This window comes from Canis lupus, chromosome 30 (genome assembly GCF_003254725.2).
Source record: "Canis lupus dingo isolate Sandy chromosome 30, ASM325472v2, whole genome shotgun sequence".
Classification (NCBI taxonomy): domain Eukaryota; kingdom Metazoa; phylum Chordata; class Mammalia; order Carnivora; family Canidae; genus Canis; species Canis lupus.
In genome coordinates, this window is record NC_064272.1 from 9,894,373 (window position 1) to 9,915,453 (window position 21,081).

Sequence of the window (21,081 nt, forward strand, 5' to 3'; positions counted from 1 at the left end):
TAAATGAACAAAGATCCTCTCAAAAGCAACCACAGAACCAGAAGACAGAATTTCTTCAAATTACTGAAATAAAACATTTATTAACGAAGGACTGAGATGTAGGACAATAATGTAGTGAACAGAGTTCAAGTATTTTGAAAAGTCCTCTACTGGTCTGGGAATTATTCATGTTAAGAATTTAAGATTAAGATACAAAAAAAAAAAAAAAACAGAAATGGAGGGCATTAAGTTTAGAAATTATCAAATCAGGGTCACAGAATAGGGAAGAAAAAAGTATGCTAGAATTATCTGAGCAGTTTTTAAAAATTAGACAAGTACTTCTGAAAGTTCCACTAGTTGCATTCCTACATTATCACATAAGCTAACAACCACTGTGAAGCTGTGTAAAGCATTCTACTCTTCAAGTGTGCTAGAAGCAGAAAAGCATGGTAGAAACTGCTGACAGACATTATCAAATTCCTCTACCAAGATCAGATGAATAGCAAATAATATGAAGGTTAACAGAGTTAATTGCAAGAGCACTCCATGGGCTGGAAAAGCTTTTATAAGAGATCTCTACAGATTAAAAAAAAAAAGTAAAAATATATAATCTTTCTACTAGATATTGTGGAAATGCTTAAAAAGCTGTATCATCTCTGGAAATGTTTATGCTTATCTCAGAAAGTGTCCTATCTCAAAGATTCCAATGTTGACCAGATTTTTAAATAGAATTAATTAGAAAGACTGGTAATTCTACAGGCTTTTAAGAATGTTTCTGGAAAATAAGAGTACTTTCTTTTCAAGACAGAAGAATTGACCAGATGCCATAATTTTTTAAAGTTATTTACTTTTTGGTAATCTCTGCACCCAACATGGGGTTCAAACTCACAACTCCAAGATCAAGCTGCATGTTCTTCTGACTAGGCCAGCCAGACAGGCACCCTGACTGGATGCCATAAGTTAATATAACATTGAATCAAACCAAATTAGCTGAAATGCTTGGCAGAGTCCTACATCATACACTGATAAATATACTTTTCCTGTTTTCAATTTATAATCATATTATTAGGAACCAAATTAACTTATATGTTATAGCATAACATACTCTTCCTACTATAGTTAGTTAGCATTAGTCAAATTTTCATTAAGACAATTTCGGCTTCACAGAACAAAAACAAGGTAACACAAGATCAAGAAAAGACTTCTCTTTATTTTATCAAGGAGTCACATGTTAAATTTCTCAGCTCCAACCAGACAAGTTTAAGAACTGAAAGTTCATAAAATACCCACCTTGCCTACTCATAGTTAAGGTTCAGAGTGAGAAAAAAAAATAGAGAACAAAAGTAGCAAAAAAGAGAGAGACTTTAAAAATTTAACCCAAAACGTATAATTTCCGAAGATGAAAACTTAGAAGTTGTTTGTACTTGAGATCTTCATGAAAAGAAAAGACTGAATGGAGAGGGGTTATCACAAATTAGATGCATACTACAGATAAAATGATGATCCCTATATTTCCTTAGGTATTGATAGTATGATGTTCCCAAATAACTTCTCAAGATTAGAATACAGATGGTTCTATTTCTTCAAAATTCTATTATAAATTTAATACTTTTACCTAATTAAGGATACAAGGTTTCCTACACACACACACACACACACACACACACACACACACAGAGCTATTATCTATTTGGCAAATACAACATTATTTTTATGTGACTTGCACATCTATTATCTACTATATACACTATGGTACATTAGTATTACTAATACCTTACTTTCTGCGCCCAAGCACCTTCAATACTTGTGTACTCTAATGTAAAAAAGTCAATCTGAATCAAGTAATGAGCATATTTAGATATGACTCTACTTCAGATACCTACCCTGTTTCGATGAGCATTGATTGATGCATAACGAACTGTCCCTCGAAAGCCTGCCACAGCTCGAGGCTACAACAAAACCAAGCAAAGAGTAATAAAATAAGCTTCAAATAGCAAAAGACTCAGCACATTTGAGCCCATGAAGTAGATGGGAAAAACATGCATTACTGTCACAATAAAATACTACTTAAATTTCCAATTTTTTATTGTGAAATTACAGAAAATTAGATATCTCTAAATCATGTTTAAAAACTACTAACATTTTAATTATCAGTGAGCCCCATTTTGTTCTACTACATTTTAAAATAAAGTAGCATTTATGACAAATTCTATACATTAGAAAACACTAAATGCTTTCATATATCCAGAATCATGCCAAGCACTGTAGTATATACATTAATATGCAGGCTCTGGTTACATTTAAGTATAATAAGACCATAAGGAATCTCTAAGTAAAGATGCCAGCCTCTTCATGTCCTGGCTATTTCATTCAAACTCAATTTGAAGATGATGGCAATTTATATCCCTCCATATACATATATATGTAGTTCAAATATTCATAAATCAAGTTACTGGTATGGTATGGGGAATAAACCCAAACATGAAGGATACATGATCCCAGCTCTGGAGAGCTCAACTTAGAATAAAGTCCAAACTCTTCTTATTTGGCCTATAAGATTTCCATGATTTGACAATGGCCTCATTCCAATGGATGTACTTACACTTTTTACTACAATCAACTATGTTTCTAGCTTATTCTGCTATTCTCTCCAGCTGGAAAACCACTTCTGTACATACCTCCCATGGCTAGCTCTTCTATCCCACACTTAGCCCTTTGCTCAAATGACCCCTCCTCAGAAGTGCTCCTTAATTATCCTAATCTAAAATACTACCCATCTCCCTTCAATGCCACTCCATTCTTTTTTTACTTTGCTTTATTTTTTTCTCACAATATCTTTAATTGCCTAAAATCAATTTTATTTACATTTCTACTTATTTGTTCACTGCCTATCTTCTTCCATTGAACTATATACTCTGTAATGGCAAGGTCTTGGTCTTGCTCATTTCACAGACCTAGAAACAGGCTCTGACAGTTATCTAAATTTATCTGAAGACACAGAATTAGTAGGTGATAGAACCAAATCAACCAAGGTCTTTTGATTAAAATCATACACTGTTTCTACTCTACTGCTTCACAAGCTTCAAGTCAGTACCCTAAGAACTCACAGATGGCACCACAGCTCAATATGAAAACTTGAAAAACATGAAAATGATCACAGCCAATAATTTCCATTAGCAGACTTTTTCTCCCAGTAACTTCTAATTATCTTCAATTAAGATGTATTACCTTTATAGTCAGAAAAAGACTATAATAAATGTTATTTTAAAAATCCTTAGCTATCAGAATCATTCTTGTCATATGCTATAAGATATATGTATTTTCCTTTGTTTGATCATTTTTGTAATCTACGTGTTATTTGTTCAAGTTAATTTTCTATTTCTTCTTTCATGAAATTCTGTATTCCCTTTCTTAAAATTTTCATTTCATTTCATTTTTAATTAAGTAAGCTCTGCACCCAACATGGGGCTTGAACTCACGACCCCAAGATCAAGAGTTACATGTTCTATTGACTGAGCCAGCCAGTTGCCCTTCTCTTCCCTATTTAATTACTCCTTTTTGTTTTTGTCTTAAGAGTTAACTGTTTAAAAAATATTCTTTGTATTAAATTACAACTCTCAGGAATCAAAAGTTTCTGTGATATATTTAAATCCCTTTTCTTAGCTGCCATTCATTGATAATCATAATCAGTAGACATCGATATTTTCCTAATATAGCACAAGTAACAAGAATATCTAATATTCTCAATTCGATGGAACTTTGAGATCACAGATTTCTTTTCTAGACAAAGAATGTATAGGATTATATATGAAAACCTACTATCAACCCTTTTCACTAACATTTCATTGGTTGTACTTTTATTCATTACCTGACAAGAGCCTTCACTGACAAAAATGTTTTTGTAGTATGTACTTTTGCCTAATTATTTTCATTCAGTAACTGTAAGGATACAAATCTCTAGAGATACTACCACACTCTGCAGCCCAGTCCACAGTTAATCAGACACATAGACATCTCCCTGATAGACTCTAGCCAAGATAAACACAGAGGATTCTTTCCAGTTAAGAGTGCACCTGACTTTGCTACTTCAAGGGAAAGGTTAAGCTACAGATAAAGAGAGATCAGCTATTTAGAAAGATCTTGATAGGACTCATCAAAGAAATAATGCCAGGTCAAGAAAATTCAACCACCTATTAAGCAGAAAGACAACTCAATCCATCTGGGGAAAACAACCATATATACAACTAATTCTAATTTAAAGCTGATTATAGAGAGAGGAGGGGCAAGATGGCAGAAGAGGAGGGTCCCCAAGTCACCTGTCCCCACGAAATTACCTAGATAACCTTCAAATCATGCTGAAAATCTAGAAATTCGGCCTGAGATTTAAAGAGAGAACAGCTGGAATGCTACAGTAAGAGTTCGCGCTTCTATCAAGGTAGGAAGACTGGGAAAAAGAAATAAAGACACAAAAGGCCTCCAAGGGGGAGGGGCACCGCGAGGAGCCGGGCTGAGGCCGGGGCGAGTGTCCCCAGGACAGGAGAGCCCCGTCCCGGAGGAGCAGGAGCTGCACCGACCTTCCCGGGCGGAAAGGGGCCCGCAGGGAGGTGGAGCAGGACCCAGGAGGGTGGGGATGCCCTCGGGCTCCCGGGGACACTAACAGACACCTGCGCCCCGGGAGATGCGCCGAGCTCCCTAAGGGCTGCAGCGCGCACGGCGGGACACGGAGCAGCTCGGGGGGCTCGGGGGCGGCTCCGCGGAGGGGGCTGTGGGGCTGGGGCAGCTCGGGGGGCTCGGGGGCGGCTCCGCGGAGGGGGCTGCGGGGCGGGAGCGGCTCGGAGGGGCTCGGGGGTGGCTCCACCGAGGGGGCTGCGGGGCGGGAGCGCGAATCCAACAGCGCAGGCCCCGGAGCACAGGGCGCTGGGACACACCCAGGATCCGGCCTCCCCCGGGACAGGCAGAGGCCGGGAGGGCCCAGGACAGCAAGGACGCTCCTGCCCCGAGCTGAGCAGATCGGCGGCCCCGCCCCGGAGCCTCCAGGCCCTGCAGACCGAGAGCTCCTAGTTACTGCGGGAGCTGACTCCAGGGCTCCAGAGCTGGCCCCGCCACTGCGGTTGTTCCTCCAGGGGCCTCACGGGGTAAACAACCCCCACTGAGCCCTGCACCAGGCAGGGGCACAGCAGCTCCCCCAAGTGCTAACACCTGAAAATCAGCACAACAGGCCCCTCCCCCAGAAGACCAGCTAGACAGACAAGGTCCAGGGGAAGTCAAGGGACTTAAAGTATACAAAATCAGAAGATACTCCCCCGTGTTTTTCTTTTTCTTTTTTTTTCTTTTTGATTTCTGTTTGCTTCCCCCACACTTTTTTTCCATTCTTTCGTTTTCTTTCTTTTTCTTCTCTTTCTTTTGTCCTTTTTTCTTTTTTCTTTTTCTCTTTTCTTTCCTTCTTTCTCTCCTCTCTTTTTCTCCTTTTCCCAATACAACTTGTTTTTGACCACTCTGCACTGAGCAAAATGACTAGAAGGAAAACCTCACCTCAAAAGAAAGAATCAGAAACAGTCCTCTCTCCCACAGAGTTACAAAATCTGGATTACAATTCAATGTCAGAAAGCCAATTCAGAAGCACTATTATACAGCTACTGGTGGCTCTAGAAAAAAGCATAAAGGACTCAAGAGACTTCATGACTGCAGAATTTAGAGCTAATCAGGCAGAAATTAAAAATCAATTGAATGAGATGCAATCCAAACTAGAAGTCCTAACGACGAGGGTTAACGAGGTGGAAGAACGAGTGAGTGACATAGAAGACAAGTTGATGGCAAAGAGGGAAACTGAGGAAAAAAGAGACAAACAATTAAAAGACCATGAGGATAGATTAAGGGAAATAAACGACAGCCTGAGGAAGAAAAACCTACGTTTCATTGGGGTTCCCGAGGGTGCCGAAAGGGCCAGAGGGCCAGAATATGTATTTGAACAAATCATAGCTGAAAACTTTCCTAATCTGGGAAGGGAAACAGGCATTCAGATGCAGGAGACAGAGAGACCCCCCCCCCCCCAAATCAATAAAAACCGTTCAACACCTTGACATTTAATAGTTAAGCTTGCAAATTCCAAAGATAAAGAGAAGATCCTTAAAGCAGCAAGAGACAAGAAATCCCTGACCTTTATGGGGAGGAGTATTAGGGTAACAGCAGACCTCTGCACAGAGACCTGGCAGGCCAGAAAGGGCTGGCAGGATATATTCAGGGTCGTAAATAAGAAGAACATGCAATCAAGAATACTTTATCCAGCAAGGCTCTCATTCAAAATGGAAGGAGAGATAAAGAGCTTCCAAGACAGGCAGGAACTGAAAGAATATGTGACCTCCAAACAAGCTCTGCAAGAAATTTTAAGGGGGACTCTTAAAATTCCCCTTTAAGAAGAAGTTCAGTGGAACAATCCACAAAAACAAGGACTGAATAGATACCATGATGACACTAAACTCATATCTTTCAATAGTAACTCTGAATGTGAACGGGCTTAATGACCCCATCAAAAGGCACAGGGCTTCAGACTGGATAAAAAAGCAGGACCCATCTATTTGCTGTCTACAAGAGACTCATTTTAGACAGAAGGACACCTACAGCCTGAAAATAAAAGGTTGGAGAACCATTTACCATTCAAATGGTCCTCAAAAGAAAGCAGGGGTAGCCATCCTTATATCAGATAAACTAAAATTTACCCCGAAGACTATAGTGAGAGATGAAAAGGGACACTATCTCATACTTAAAGGATCTATCCAACAAGAAGACTTAACAATCCTCAATATATATGCCCCGAATGTAGGGAGCTCCCAAATATATAAATCAATTAATAACCAAAGTGAAGAAGTACTTAGATAATAATACACTTATACTTGGTGACTTCAATCTAGCTCTTTCTATACTCGATAGGTCTTCTAAGCACAACATATCCAAAGAAACGAGAGCTTTAAATGATACACTGGACCAGATGGTTTTCACAGATATTGACAGAACTTTACATCCAAATGCAACTGAATACACATTCTTCTCAAGTGCACATGGAACTTTCTCCAGAACAGACCACATACTGGGTCACAAATCGGGTCTGAACTGATACCAAAAGACTGGGATCGTCCCCTGCATATTCTCAGACCATAATGCCTTGAAATGAGAACTAAATCAAAACAAGAAGTTTGGAAGGACCTCAAACACGTGGAGGTTAAGGACCATCCTGTTAAAAGATGAAAGGGTCAACCAGGAAATTAAGGAAGAATTAAAAAGATTCATGGAAACTAATGAGAATGAAGATACAACCATTCAAAATCTTGGGGATGCAGCAAAAGCAGTCCTAAGGGGGAAATACATCGCAATACAAGCATCCATTCAAAAACTGGAAAGAACTCAAATACAAAAGCTAACCTTACACATAAAGGAGCTAGAGAAAAAACAGCAAATAGATCCTACACCCAGCAGAAGAAGAGAGTTAATAAAGATTCGAGCAGAACTCAACAAAATCGAGACGAGAAGAACTGTGGAACAGATCAACAGAACCAGGAGTTGGTTCTTTGAAAGAATTAATAAGATAGATAAACCATTAGCCAGCCTTATTAAAAAGAAGAGAGAGAAGACTCAAATTAATAAAATCATGAATGAGAAAGGAGAGATCACTACCAACACCAAGGAAATACAAACGATTTTAAAAACATATTATGAACAGCTATACGCCAATAAATTAGGCAATCTAGAAGAAATGGACGCATTCCTGCAAAGCCACAAACTACCAAAACTGGAACAGGAAGAAATAGAAAACCTGAAGAGGCCAATAACCAGGGAGGAAATTGAAGCAGTCATCAAAAACCTCCCAAGACACAAAGTCCAGGGCCAGATGGCTTCCCAAGGGAATTCTATCAAAGGTTGAAAGAAGAAACCATACCTATTCTACTAAGGCTGTTTGGAACGATAGAAAGAGATGGAGTACTTCCAAACTCGTTCTATGAGGCCAGCATCACCTTAATTCCAAAACCAGACAAAGACCCCACCAAAAAGGAGAATTACAGACCAATATCCCTGATAAACATGGATGCAAAAATTCTCAACAAGATACTAGCAAATAGGATCCAACAGTACATTAAGAAAATTATTCACCGTGACCAAGTAGGATTTATCCCTGGGACACAAAGCTGATTCAACACCCGTAAAACAATCAATGTGATTCGTCATATCAGCAAGAGAAAAACCAAGAACAATATGATCCTCTCATTAGATGCAGAGAAAGCATTTGACAAAATACAGCATCCATTCCTGATCAAAACTCTTCAGAGTGTAGGGATAGAGGGAACATTCCTCAACATCTTAAAAGCCATCTACGAAAAGCCCACAACAAATATCATTCTCAATGGGGAAGCACTGGGAGCCTTTCCCCTAAGATCAGGAACAAGACAGGGATGTCCACTCTCACCACTGCTATTCAACACAGTACTGGAAGTCCGAGCCTCAGCAATCAGGGAACAAAAAGAAATCAAAGGCATTCAAATTGGCAAAGAAGAAGTCAAACTCTCCCTCTTCACCGATGACATGATACTCTACATAGAAAACCCAAAAGTCTCCACCCCAAGATTGCCAGAACTCATACAGCAATTTGGTAGCGTGGCAGGATACAAAATCAATGCCCAGAAATCAGTGGCATTTCTATACACTAACAATGAGACTGAAGAAAGAGAAATTAAGGAGTCAATCCCATTTACAATTGCACCCAAAAGCATAAGATACCTAGGAATAAACCTAACCAAAGAGGTAAAGGTCTATACCCTAAAAACTATAGAACACTTCTGAAAGAAATTGAGGAAGACACAAAGAGACGGAAAAATATTCCATGCTCATGGATTGGCAGAATTAATAGTGTGAAAATGTCAATGTTACCCAGGGCAATTTACACTTTTAATGCAATCCCTATCAAAATACCATGGACTTTCTTCAGAGAGTTAGAACAAATTATTTTAAGATTTGTGTGGAATCAGAAAAGACCCTGAATAGCCAGGGGAATTTTAAAAAAGAAAACCATATCTGGGGGCATCACAATGCCAGATTTCAGGTTGTACTACAAAGCTGTGGTCATCAAGACAGTGTGGTACTGGCACAAAAACAGAGACACATAGATCAATGGAACAGAAGAGAGAACCCATAAGTGGACCCTGAACTTTGTGGTCAACTAATATTTGATAAAGGAGGAAAGACTATCCATCGGAAGAAAGTCTCTTCAATAAATGGTGCTGGGAAAATTGGACATCCACATCCAGAAGAATGAAACTAGAGCACTCTCTTTCATCATACACATAGATAAACTCAAAATGGATGAAAGATCTAAATGTCAGACAAGATTCCATCAAAATCCTAGAGGAGAACACAGGCAACACCCTTTTTGAATTCGGCCACAGTAACTTCTTGCAAGATACATCCAGGAAGGCAAAAGAAACAAAAGTAAAAATGAACTGTTGGGACTTCATCAAGATAAGAAGCCTTTGCACAGCAAAGGATACAGTCAACAAAACTAAAAGACAACCTACAGAATGGGAGAAGGTATTTGCAAATGACATATCAGATAAAGGGCTAGTTTCCAAGATCTATAAAGAACTTATTAAACTCAACACCAAAGAAACAAACAATCCAATCATGAAATGGGCAAAAGACATGAAGAGAAATCTCACAGAGGAAGACATAGACATGGCCAACATGCACATGAGAAAATGCTCTGCATCACTTGCCATCAGGGAAATACAAATCAGAACCACAATGAGATACCACCTCACACCAGTGATAATGGGGAAAATTAACAAGGCAGGAAACCACAAATGGAGAGAATGTGGAGAAAAGGGAACCCTCTTACACTGTTGGTGGGAATGTGAACCGGTGCAGCCACTCTGGAAAACTGTGTGGAGGTTCCTCAAAGAGTTAAAAATAGACCTGCCCTACGACCCAGCAATTGCACTGTTGGGGATTTACCCCAAAGATTCAGCAGCAATGAAATGCCGGGACACCTGCACCCCGATGTTTCTAGCAGCAATGTCCACAATAGCCAAACTATGGAAGGAGCCTCGGTGTCCATCGAAAGATGAATGGATAAAGAAGATATGGTTTATGTATACAATAAATATTACTCAGCCATTAGAAACGACAAATACCCACCATTTGCTTCAACGTGGATGGAACTGGAGGGTATTATGCTGAGTGAAGTAAGTCAGTCGGAGAAGGACAAACAGTGTATGTTCTCATTCATTTGGGGAATATAAATAATAGTGAAAGGGAATATAAGGGAAGGGAGAAGAAATGTGTGGGAAATATCAGAAAGGGAGACAGAAAATAAAGCCTCCTAACTCTAGGAAACGAAGTAGGGGTGGTGGAAGGGGAGGAGGGCGGGAGGTGGGGGTGAATGGGTGACGGGCACTGAGGGGGGCACTTGACGGGATGAGCACTGGGTGTTATTCTGTATGTTGGTAATTTGAACACCAATAAAAAATAAATGTATTATTTTAAAAAAGCTGATTATAATGAATATCATTAGCAAAGTACAATGACCTATGAAAGTCTAGGAGTGGTAACAATTAGTTCCACTTGGTGAGAGGGAAGAAGGAAAAGTCTGATGAAAAAGAAAAAAAAGAATAAGGCAACATTTAATGAGGCCTTAAAATAGGTGATCTCTTTACCACACAGGAAAAGTTCTCAGTTTTTCCCCATTGAGGTCTGTGGGTCTTTCATACACGGCCTTTATGATATTGAGATATGTTCTATCTATACATACTCTATTGAGGGTTTTTAAATCAAGAATGGATGCTATATATTGTCAAATGCTTTTTCTGCATTTATTGAGATGATATAGTTCTAATCCTTTCTATCGTTATTTTTAAAGATTGTATTTATTTACTTATTTGAGAGTGACAAGCATGAGCAGGGGTAGGGGCATAGGGAAAGGTGACAACCAGACTCCCCACTGAGTGTGGTGCACAATGTGGGGCTAGATACCCAGACCCTGAGATCATGACCTGAGCTGAAATCAAGAGCCAGACGCTTAACCCACTGGACACTCAGGTGCCCCCTTATTCTTTCTATTATTAATGTGGTGTATCACACTGATTGGCAAATACTGAACCACCCTTATAGACCAGGAATAAATCCCACTTGGAGGTTCCTCAAAAAGTTAAAAAGAGAACTATCCTATGATCCAGCAATTGCCCTACTAGGTATTTACCCAAAGGATACAGAACTACAGGTTTAAAGGGGTATACGCACCTGGATATTTATAGCAGCATTATCAACAATAGCCAAACTATGGAAAGAGCTCAAATGTCCATTCACTTATGAATGGATAAAGAAGATGTGGTAAATACATAACACAGTGGGAACATTACTTAGTTATTAAAAAGAATGAAATCCTACCATTCACAACAACATAGATGGAGCCATAGTGTATTATGCTAAGTGACATAAGCCAGAGAAAGACAAATACCATATGATTTCACTCATATGTGGCAAAACAGATCAACATATGGGATGGGGAAAAAAGAAAGAGAGGGAAACAAACCATAAGAGACTTTTTAAAAAAGATTATATTTAGGAGAACCCAGTTGGCTCAGTGGTTGAGCATTTGCCTTTGGCTCAGGTTGCGATCCTGGGGCCTGCTTCTCCCTCTGCCTATGTCTCTGCCTCTCTCTGTGTCTCTCATGAACAAATTTTAAAAATCTTAAAATATATATATTTATTTAGAGGCACCGAGGTGGCTCAGTTAGTTAAGCAGCTGCCTTTGGTTCAGGTCATGATCCCAGTATTCTGGGATCAAGCCCCACATTGGGCTCTCTGCTCAGCAGGGAGCCTGCTTCTCCCTCTCCCTCTGCCTGCTGCTCCCTCTGCTTGTGCTCTGTCAATGAATAAAATATTTTTAAAAAGATTATTTGAGAGAGACAAAGTACACAAGTGGAGGAAGGGGGAGAGGAAGAGGCAGAAAATCTCAAGCAGACTCCATGACGAGTATGGAACCAGATGTGGAGCTTGATCCCATGAACCCAAGACCATGACCTGAGCCAAAATCAAGAGTCAGACCCTCAATCAACTGAGCTACTCAGGCACCCCAACCATAAGAGACTTTAAAAAAAAAAAAAAAAGATTTTATTTATTCATGAAAGACACAGAGAGAGAGAGGCAGAGACATAGGAAGAGGGAGAAGCAGGATCCCAGTGGGGAGCCAAATGCAGGACTCACTCCTGGGACCCTGGGATCACGACCTGAGCCAAAGGCAGATGCTCAACCACTGAGCTACCCAGGCGTCCCGCCATAAGAGACTTTTAACAATACAGAACAAACTGAGGGTTGATGGAAGGTGGTGGGTAGGTGGTGGGCTACACTGGTGATAGGTATTAAGGAGGGCACTCATGATGAGCACTGAGTGTTGTATGTAAGTGATGAACCACTGAATTCTACCCTGAAGCCAGTATTGCATTGTATGTTGACTAACTAGAATTTAAATAAAAATTTTAAAAGAAAAAAAATAGGTTATCTCTTAAAACCTCCTTAATTGATGGCAATTTGGCACTATCAAAATTACAAATGCACATATTCTCTTTGACAAAGCCATTTTACTTGCAGAAATTTATCTTACAGATATACTTGCATATGTGTAAAAATAATGAATGTGACATTCACTCACTACATAGATGTCTGTGATAGCAAAAGACTGAAAGTAACCCATATGTTCATAAATAGAGGACTGATTAAATAAATTATAGTAAATCCTTATAATGAAAAACACTTTACAGCTGAAAAAGGAATGAAGAAGCTCTATATCCTGACATGGAAAGATCTCCTAGATACACACTTTCAGAAAAAAAGACAAGCACAGAATGTATATCATGCTACCTTTTGAATCAGAAAGGGAAAAATGAGACTATCCATTCATGTGTATCATATATATGCAAAAAGAAATTCTGGAAGAATACATTAAAAAATTTTAACAATATAGCTACCTAAAGGTTGGAGGAAGGCATAAGAGCAGTATAGAAAATGAGTGGATGTGCTCGCTTCGGCAGCACATATACTAAAATTGGAAGAAAATGAGTGGATGTGGGATAGCAAGGGTGAAATAGAGATTTGTTTCACTGCTTATCTTTTAATTTTTTTCAAGTCAGGTTTATTAAGTAAAATTCATACTTTAGGTAGTCACGGTTCTGTGAATTTTGACAAAGATATATAGTCATGTAATTACCACTGCACTCAAGTTATAGTTTTTTTATTTTAAGATTTTATTTATTTATTCATGAGAGAGAGAGAGACAGACAGAGAGAGGCAGAGACACAGGCAGAAGGAGAAGCAGGCTCCATGCTGGGGAACCCGATGTGGGACTCAATCCTGGGTCTCCAGGATCACATCCTGGGCTGAAGGCAGCACTAAACCGCTAAGCCACCCAGGCTGCCCTATAGAGTATTTCTATCATCCCAAGAGTTCTGTACAGTCAATCCCTTTTCCTCCACTCCCAGTCTTTGGCAACCTCTGATTTCTGTCCCTCACAAGCATTTAGAATTGTATTTTTAAGTTTATTCTGTGTAATGATGTCTCATTGTGGTTTTAATTTGCATTTCCCTGGTAACTAACGATGTTTACCACTTGCTATTGTGCTTATTTGCCATCTGTAGTATCTCTTCTCTGATGAAATGCCTATACAATTTTTTTGCTCATGTTTATTCATTTGGTTTATTTATTATTGAGTTGTGAGAATTGTTTATAGATTCTGGATTTAAGTCCTTTGTCAGATGTGTGTCTTGGGCTCAGACCCTGGACTTTGCAGGAGTGAGGTCTGGGTTCTGTCCATGTGTTGGGGACAGAGCCATCCCTTTGTGCCAGACCTTGTTAGCCAAGCTCCCACACCAAATGTGCAAAGCCAGAAAACCGTTTTCAGCAAATGACTATGACTCCTTGCCCCAGGGGACCAGAGTTCTCCCGCCATGCAAAACCAGCCCTTTCTCTGCCAATGGCCAAGCTACTTGGGTAGCCAGTTCATAATCAGACTGCCAGTTTATAACCATGGGATGGAAATATAACCACAGTAGGAAGCAGAACACCCTGCAGGGCACGCCCTGTGTGGCTTTCTGGATGATTGGATCAGATACTCTCACGAGAGTGGGAAGAGTTTATATGGGCCCTTTAGAAAAATGCTTTGTTAGAGGACTCTGATCATTTAAAATAATGAATTTAAAATAAAAATTAATAATAATAATAAAAAGATGTGTGTTTTGAAACATTTTTTTCCCAGTCTGGGATTTGTCTTTTTACTTGCTTAACAGGTGTCTTTCAAAGAGGTGTTTAACTTTGATGAATTTTTACTATCTTACTTTTGTACCATGTAACTACATTACCTCTTCAAAAATTATATTTAAAAACATCTTTTCAGAAAAAAAGTAAGAGTGGTAGGAAGCCTGGGTGGCTCAGCGGTTGAGTGCCTGCCTTCAGTCCAGGGCATGATCCTGGAGTTCCAGGATCAAGTACCACATCAGGCTCCCTGCAAGAAGCCTGCTTCTCCATCTGCCTGTGTCCCTGCTTCTCTCTCTGTGTCTCTCATGAATAAATAAATAAAATCTTTAAAAAAAAAAAAAAAAGTAAAAGTGGTTAACAACTTAAGAGCACAATTTTATTAAAAATAAATACCTAGATATTTAAGTGAAAATGAAAAAGAAAAAGGAAATCAGACCTTGAAAAATTAAAGAGGAGTGCCTGGCTGGCTCAGTCAGTTGAGCATCCAACTCTTGATTTCCTCTTGATTTTGGCTCAGGGTCATGAGATTGAGCCCCTAGGTTGCTCCATGCTCAACAAGAGTCTGCACTCTCTCTCTCTTTCTGCCCCTCCCATTCATGCTTGTGCTGTCTCTAGCTCTCTCTCTCTCAAATAAACAAATCTTTAAAAATTGAAAGAATTAGGGGCACCTGGGTGGCTCAGTGGTTGAACATCTGCCTTTGGCTCAAGTCATGATTCCGGGGTCCTGGGATCGAGTCCTGCATCAGGCTCCCTACAGGGAGCCTGCTTTTCTCTCTGCCTATGTCTCTGGCTCTCATGAATAAATAAATAAAATTTTTAAAAGAAAAAATTGGAAGAATTACAACAGGAAGAAGGAAAAGCATTTTAAGTAAAAAGAACACTGTGTACAATGCACAGGAGGGAAGTACTATGTGTGTTAGAGAAAGTGTTTGATATGGCTGGAGCAAATGGTGAGAGAAAATAATGGAAAAGTAGGTTGGAATCAGGTTAAGTAAGGATGGTCTTGAATGTCATATTAAGGTGTTTGGTTTATAACATGCAGGGAAATGGAATTTATCAAAAATGTTTAAGAAAGTGACATGATTCAGAAAGTGCTTGGGATGCTTACTCTTCTGGACATAAAAAGAAGAGACAGGAAGGAGGATGTAAGAAAACCAAAGAGAAAACTCTTTTAATAATCCAAACAAGAAGACACAAGATTACTACAAATACACAGCAGTGTGAATGTGAAGGAGGGGATGAATGTCAAAAACAAAATGAAAAAACAAAACAAAACAAAAACACAAAATGAGCTCCCAGGAGAATAAATCTAGCAGTAGAAAGGAACGACACTAAATATAAGCCCAGCCCTACTGTTAGCCAAAGGGAGGGGATTCAGAAAGGGGAAGAAAGCATGACAAACTATGTAATACAGCCCCCAATGGAAATAAGAAAATAGCTGAAATTGTGGAATGGTAACAGAGAAAAAGACTTTTATAAGTTTTGTTAAGTAGGTCACTACAGCCCTAGGCACTGGAAGTTTCAGCTGACCGGTAGAAGAAAAAGCAGGAGAAAACATGGCATGCAAGAGCTGAAACACATAGGGCCAATGTAGATGCCAGCTGAAAGAATAAGGAAACTAGGGCATGCTGTAAACCAGGAGGAAAAAATAATGAACATGAAGATTCAAATCATTAAGTAAACAGAAGTTCAACTCTGAAACCATATGGAACAGAATACTGTAAATATATATAGCTCAAGACTCCTCTGTACCTCACATCCCTATTTATTGTAACTAATACATCTTAAACGTAAATAGTAAAGGCTCTTAAACCACATAAACAACTCATTAGTAGTGTAACAGAGACTATCCATCATTCCCTTTGTAATGCATTGACTGACTGTGCTATACTAAAGACACTAAGTTTGGTAAGTAAACTTTATGTTTTAAAGGAGCCTCTTTGTGGTGATGGAATACTTTTGTATCCTGATTGTGGTGTTGGGTATGTGAACCTATACATATGACAAAGTTTCATATACTCTCTTCCCTCAAGAAAAAAGTAGGTGTAAAAATATAGTGAAAGCTGACTCAGGTCTGCATTGGAGTTAGTAATAGTACAGCAATATCTATTTCCTAGTTTTGACAATGTACTATGGTAATGTATGATATTATCTAACTGGGGAAGGCTAGATGAAAGCTGCATGATAACTGTACTATTTTACAGTAGCTCCCCAAATCTGTTCCATACTCCAAAACAATGTCAGGTCTACAGAAGACAGAAGACAAACTGATTAATGCAAAATTCAGAATGGAGGTTATGTCTAGAGCTGCAATGGCCAATATAATAGCAACCTAAAACTAAATGAAATTTAAAATTCAGTCCCTAATTTGCTCTAGCCACACTTCAATTGCTCAATATCCCATGTAGCTAGTGGTTACCATATTAGTAGGATACAGAACATTTCCAAACTCACAGTAACTTTAGTTAGACAATGCTGCTTAAGAAAAGGGGATGAGATGCACGGTGGTAATGAGCTAGTTCTTAACCTAGATGGAGGCCACAGATGGTCTAATATTCTTCCTTTAAAATTTTATGTGTTTTTTTACACTCTTCTGGAATATACAATAAAGCAAGACAAAATAAAAATATTGATTTTTGCAAATACATAATGGCATACCTAGACAAGTGATTCAATTCAAGTTTCTTAAAGGGAATAAATAAAATTGTACAATATGAAACAAATCTACAAAGTCAACTTTTGGTTTTATATTAGAGTAACAATATGAGAAACTATTTCAATCATAATTATGATCCAAAAGGTATGAAATTAATTTTATTTGTGATTTTAGAGGTTTATTGAAAACTATGAAAATCCTACTGAAATCCTAAAAGGAACTAACTAGTGATATATAAAAAGAGGGAAAGTTCATTCTTTACACAGACTGAACTATGTTTAACCACAGTAACATTCTCACAAATTTCTTCTCTCACTCTTCCATAGTGCTAACCTGATCCTTACCCAGGTTAAACCCAACTCTTAGACTAAACTTTACCTCTAAACAAGCATTTAAAGGTGTCTAAAGAAAAACATACAACTGTAATGACAATCTCACCCTAAATTATCATAATACTCAAATGAGCTTTCAGCAGAGGCCAGCAATCTATTTTGCTGAAGCTAGCTCACCTCTCCCTCTTCATGGTAGCTTTCATTTGTCCTCTTCTGTCTTCAACCTCCAGCACCATTCTGCACTAAGAAAGGGCACCTGGGTGGCTCATTCGATTAAAGAGCCTGCCTTTGGCTCAAGTTGTGTTCCCAGAATTCTGGGAGCAAGACCCACATCAGGCTCCCTGCTCCCCAAGGAGCCCTGCTTCTCCCTGTCTCCTTCCTTCTATCTCTCATGAATAAATCTTCAAAAAACTTAATAAAAATAAAAAAATAAGAATAAACTAAGGAATGAAGTATTTTACTTCCCTTTCAACTCCTTCCTGTTTAACCAATCTTCTTTCAAATAAAACAGCTCTCGGTGAACTGTCCAACTCTTGACTTCAGCTCAGGTCATGATCTCAAGGTCATGGGATGAGGAGCTCTGTGCTCAGCAAGGAGTGGGCTTATCCCTCTTCCCTCTGCTCCTCACTCTCTCCAAAATAAATAAATAAAAAAGCTCTCCACTCTCTCTAAAATAAATAAATAAAAATTTAATAAAATAAAACAGCTCTTCCATAAGCAGCCTAAGATGATCTCTGAAAATGGTTCGCTATTTACTTGACCCAGAAAACCCTACATAATCATGCAAATTAAGAGGTTCAAATCTTCCTGTTCACTTTAGGAACACACATGAAACTGAGCAGGCCATCAAGGGTATGCACACATGAAATGCCACCAAATATCTGAAAGATGTCACACTGCAGAAGCAATGTGTACCATGCTGTTGCTACACTGGTAGGTATGTCCAGGACAAACAGTGGGGCTGGATACCGGGTCAGTGGCCCAAAAAGAATGGGGAACTTTTACTGCACGTGCTTAAAAATGCAGAGCAATGCTGAACTTAAGGATTTAGATGTGGATTCTCTGGTCATTGAGCACATCCAGGTGAACAAACACCCCCAACATGCAGAGTAAAATTTACAGAGCTCACGGTCAGATTAACCCATAAATGAGCTCTTTCTGCCATACTGAGATGATTCTTACTGAAAAAGAGCAGACTGTTCCTAAACCAGAAGAGGAAGCTGCACAGATGAAAAAGACATCCCAAGAAAAACTGAAGAAACAAAAACTTATGCCCGGGAGTAAGTTCTGCATAAAATAAACACAAATAAAAGTAAAAACAGAAAAAAATAATAATAAATGAAATGAAAACTAAAACTCAAAAAAAAAAAAAAAAGAAAAGAAAACTAAAACTCTTCAAGAGAGTTGTCTGTACTTCCTTTCTCTATTTCTTCCCATCTCTCTCTATAACCCACTCCAATTAGGTTTTCATTGCTCTACAAAACCATTCTTAAGAAAAATCACTAATAAAAAAAAAAAAAGAAAGAAAATCACTAATAGCTTCCATCTTTGCCAAACCCAGAAAGCCAGTTCTCAGTTCCCACCTTATCTGACCTATCATCTCTAACACCCAGGATAGGATAGTATCACATGGGTGATAACTACCCACATACTTGAAGCAGTTTCTTCACTTAGCTCCCAAGATACCAGTTTGATTTTCCTCCTACCTCACTGGCTGATTCTCCTGCCCACTCTTCTGAGCTAGCTCATAGTTCTCTTCTAACCATCATCCAGTTGTTAAAGTAACCAAATGAATCACTTTTCTTATCTAGCTATACATTCTCCCTAGCTGATCTAATCTAGTTCCATTTTTTAAAATTATCATTTATTTTTAATTATTGGGAGCAAATGATTTTTTTTTTTTTTTTTTAGTCCACTGTCTTTCAGGTGGTGGCCTCATTGAAATACATTCCTTTCTTGTTTCACCACTACTCATCTCTCTTCCTTTGGATTTTCTCAGTGGCACATAGCCAAACCTCATCTGTTTGGGACCCCCAATGCCAGGTACTCTTGCACCCATGTGCCTTGACTATACCTTCACTCGCAACCAAATGATTCTTAAATTTATACTATTTCCAGTCCTGATCTCTCTTTTGAGCTACATATTACTATATTACTATGTCAGATCACCCTCTTGTTATTTCTATCTGGAATTTGAGAAGTATCTCAAAATTAATTTCTAGGAAATAGAACTTTTTTCCCTTATCAAATCCCACTTTTCATCATTCTTCCCCACCAAGGTTAATGGCATGACCATTCATTCATTCAGGACAAAAATTTAGGAGTCACTCTTGACTCTTCTTTTTCCTTGACATCTCAATATTAACAAATCCAAAAGAAACTGTTGTTAAATCTTTAAATATATTCTAAATATAACCATTTCTCACCACCTTCATTGGAGTACCCTAATGTCCTAAGTTCCACTGGCCCCAAGGCATTAGCCTTCTAACTTGTAACTTCCTGATTCCACTCTTGTTCTCTCCTCCACAGCCAGAGTGACTTTAAAAACAAAACAAAAAGCAAAACATGTTCTAAAAAATGAAAAACTGGGATCCCTGGGTGGCGCAGCGGTTTGGCGCCTGCCCTTGGCCCAGGGCGCTAGAGACCTGGGATCGAATCCCACATCGGGCTCCCGGTGCATGGAGCCTGTTTCTCCCTCTGCCTATGTCTCTGCCTCTCTCTCTCTCTCTCTCTCTCTCTCTGTGACTATCATAAATAAATAAAAAAATAAAAAAGAAAGAAAGAAAGAAAGAAAGAAAGAAAGAAAGAAAGAAAGAAAGAAAGAAAGAAAGAAAAACTGTTCTTTAGAATAGAAACGGGATTCCAGAAATATATTCAAATAAACTAAGTACCTAAGTTCCTTTTGCATGGCTACTAATTAACACAAGAATACTGATAAAACTGAAGATAGTCTCCCTACAATTTCTAGGCACTGAAATTCTCCTATGGCTATGTTTTAAATATAATCTACTTCTGTATAGAATTCCATTATGTAATCAGCTTATTGACAGATCACGTAACAGATTATGTAACAACCCTACTCAAAATTTTCCAAAGGCTTCCTACCATATGTAGAATAAATCTCTCTGCAAAATCATACATAATCTAGGGCCAACCAACCTCTGAAACCTCTCTCGCTTCACTTAACTCCTCATCATACTACGTTATGTTGTGCTATAGCCACAGTAGCCTCCCTGCTTTTTCTTGAACACACCAAACTTACTACGCCTCAGGGCCTTTGAACTTGCTGTTCCCTTTGCTTGGAACACTTCCCTTCTAGATATTCATATGGCTTGTTCTCAAACTTCATTTAACTCTCAACTCAGTGAAGTCTTTTTTAACTAATACTTCTAAAATAGTCTGTGTGGGGGAGGGGGTACTAAAATATCTCCCATCCTCACTGCCTATCACTTTCTATGTCAATACATTGCTTTGTGTTTATTCATAGCATATACCACTATGTAAATTATGTATTTGGTTTTTATCTGTCTTCTCCAAGATAACAGAACTTCTATAAAAGCCTCAGTTTGGTCTGCTTGTTCACCACTATACTCCCAGCACCTAGATCTATGCTTCACCCATATTATGCACTCATTAAATATCAGTTATGTGTGTGAATACACAATAACCTGGTAATAATCTAAAAACTTAAGAAAAAAAGATATCTGGAAAAGAAATGGGATTCCAGAAACATTCAAATCTAGCAAGCTACACAGAACCTAAATTCTTTACCTGCTTTGGTATCTGTTAATCAAGACTTTCACTAGAATCAAAAAGATTCTCTCA

The 21,081-nt window shown here is 38.7% G+C and overlaps 1 protein-coding gene across 1 annotated transcript in view; it reads right to left on the reverse strand.

The window, feature by feature from the left end:
* The window catches only part of TTBK2 (tau tubulin kinase 2), a 138,418-nt gene that overhangs the window by 57,915 nt on the left and 59,422 nt on the right, over positions 1 to 21,081 (reverse strand). Inside the window, exon 6 of the mRNA XM_049104324.1 lies at positions 1,863 to 1,928. Within this exon, the coding sequence (XP_048960281.1) occupies positions 1,863 to 1,928 (66 nt within the window). The remainder of the gene's footprint in view (positions 1 to 1,862; positions 1,929 to 21,081) is intronic.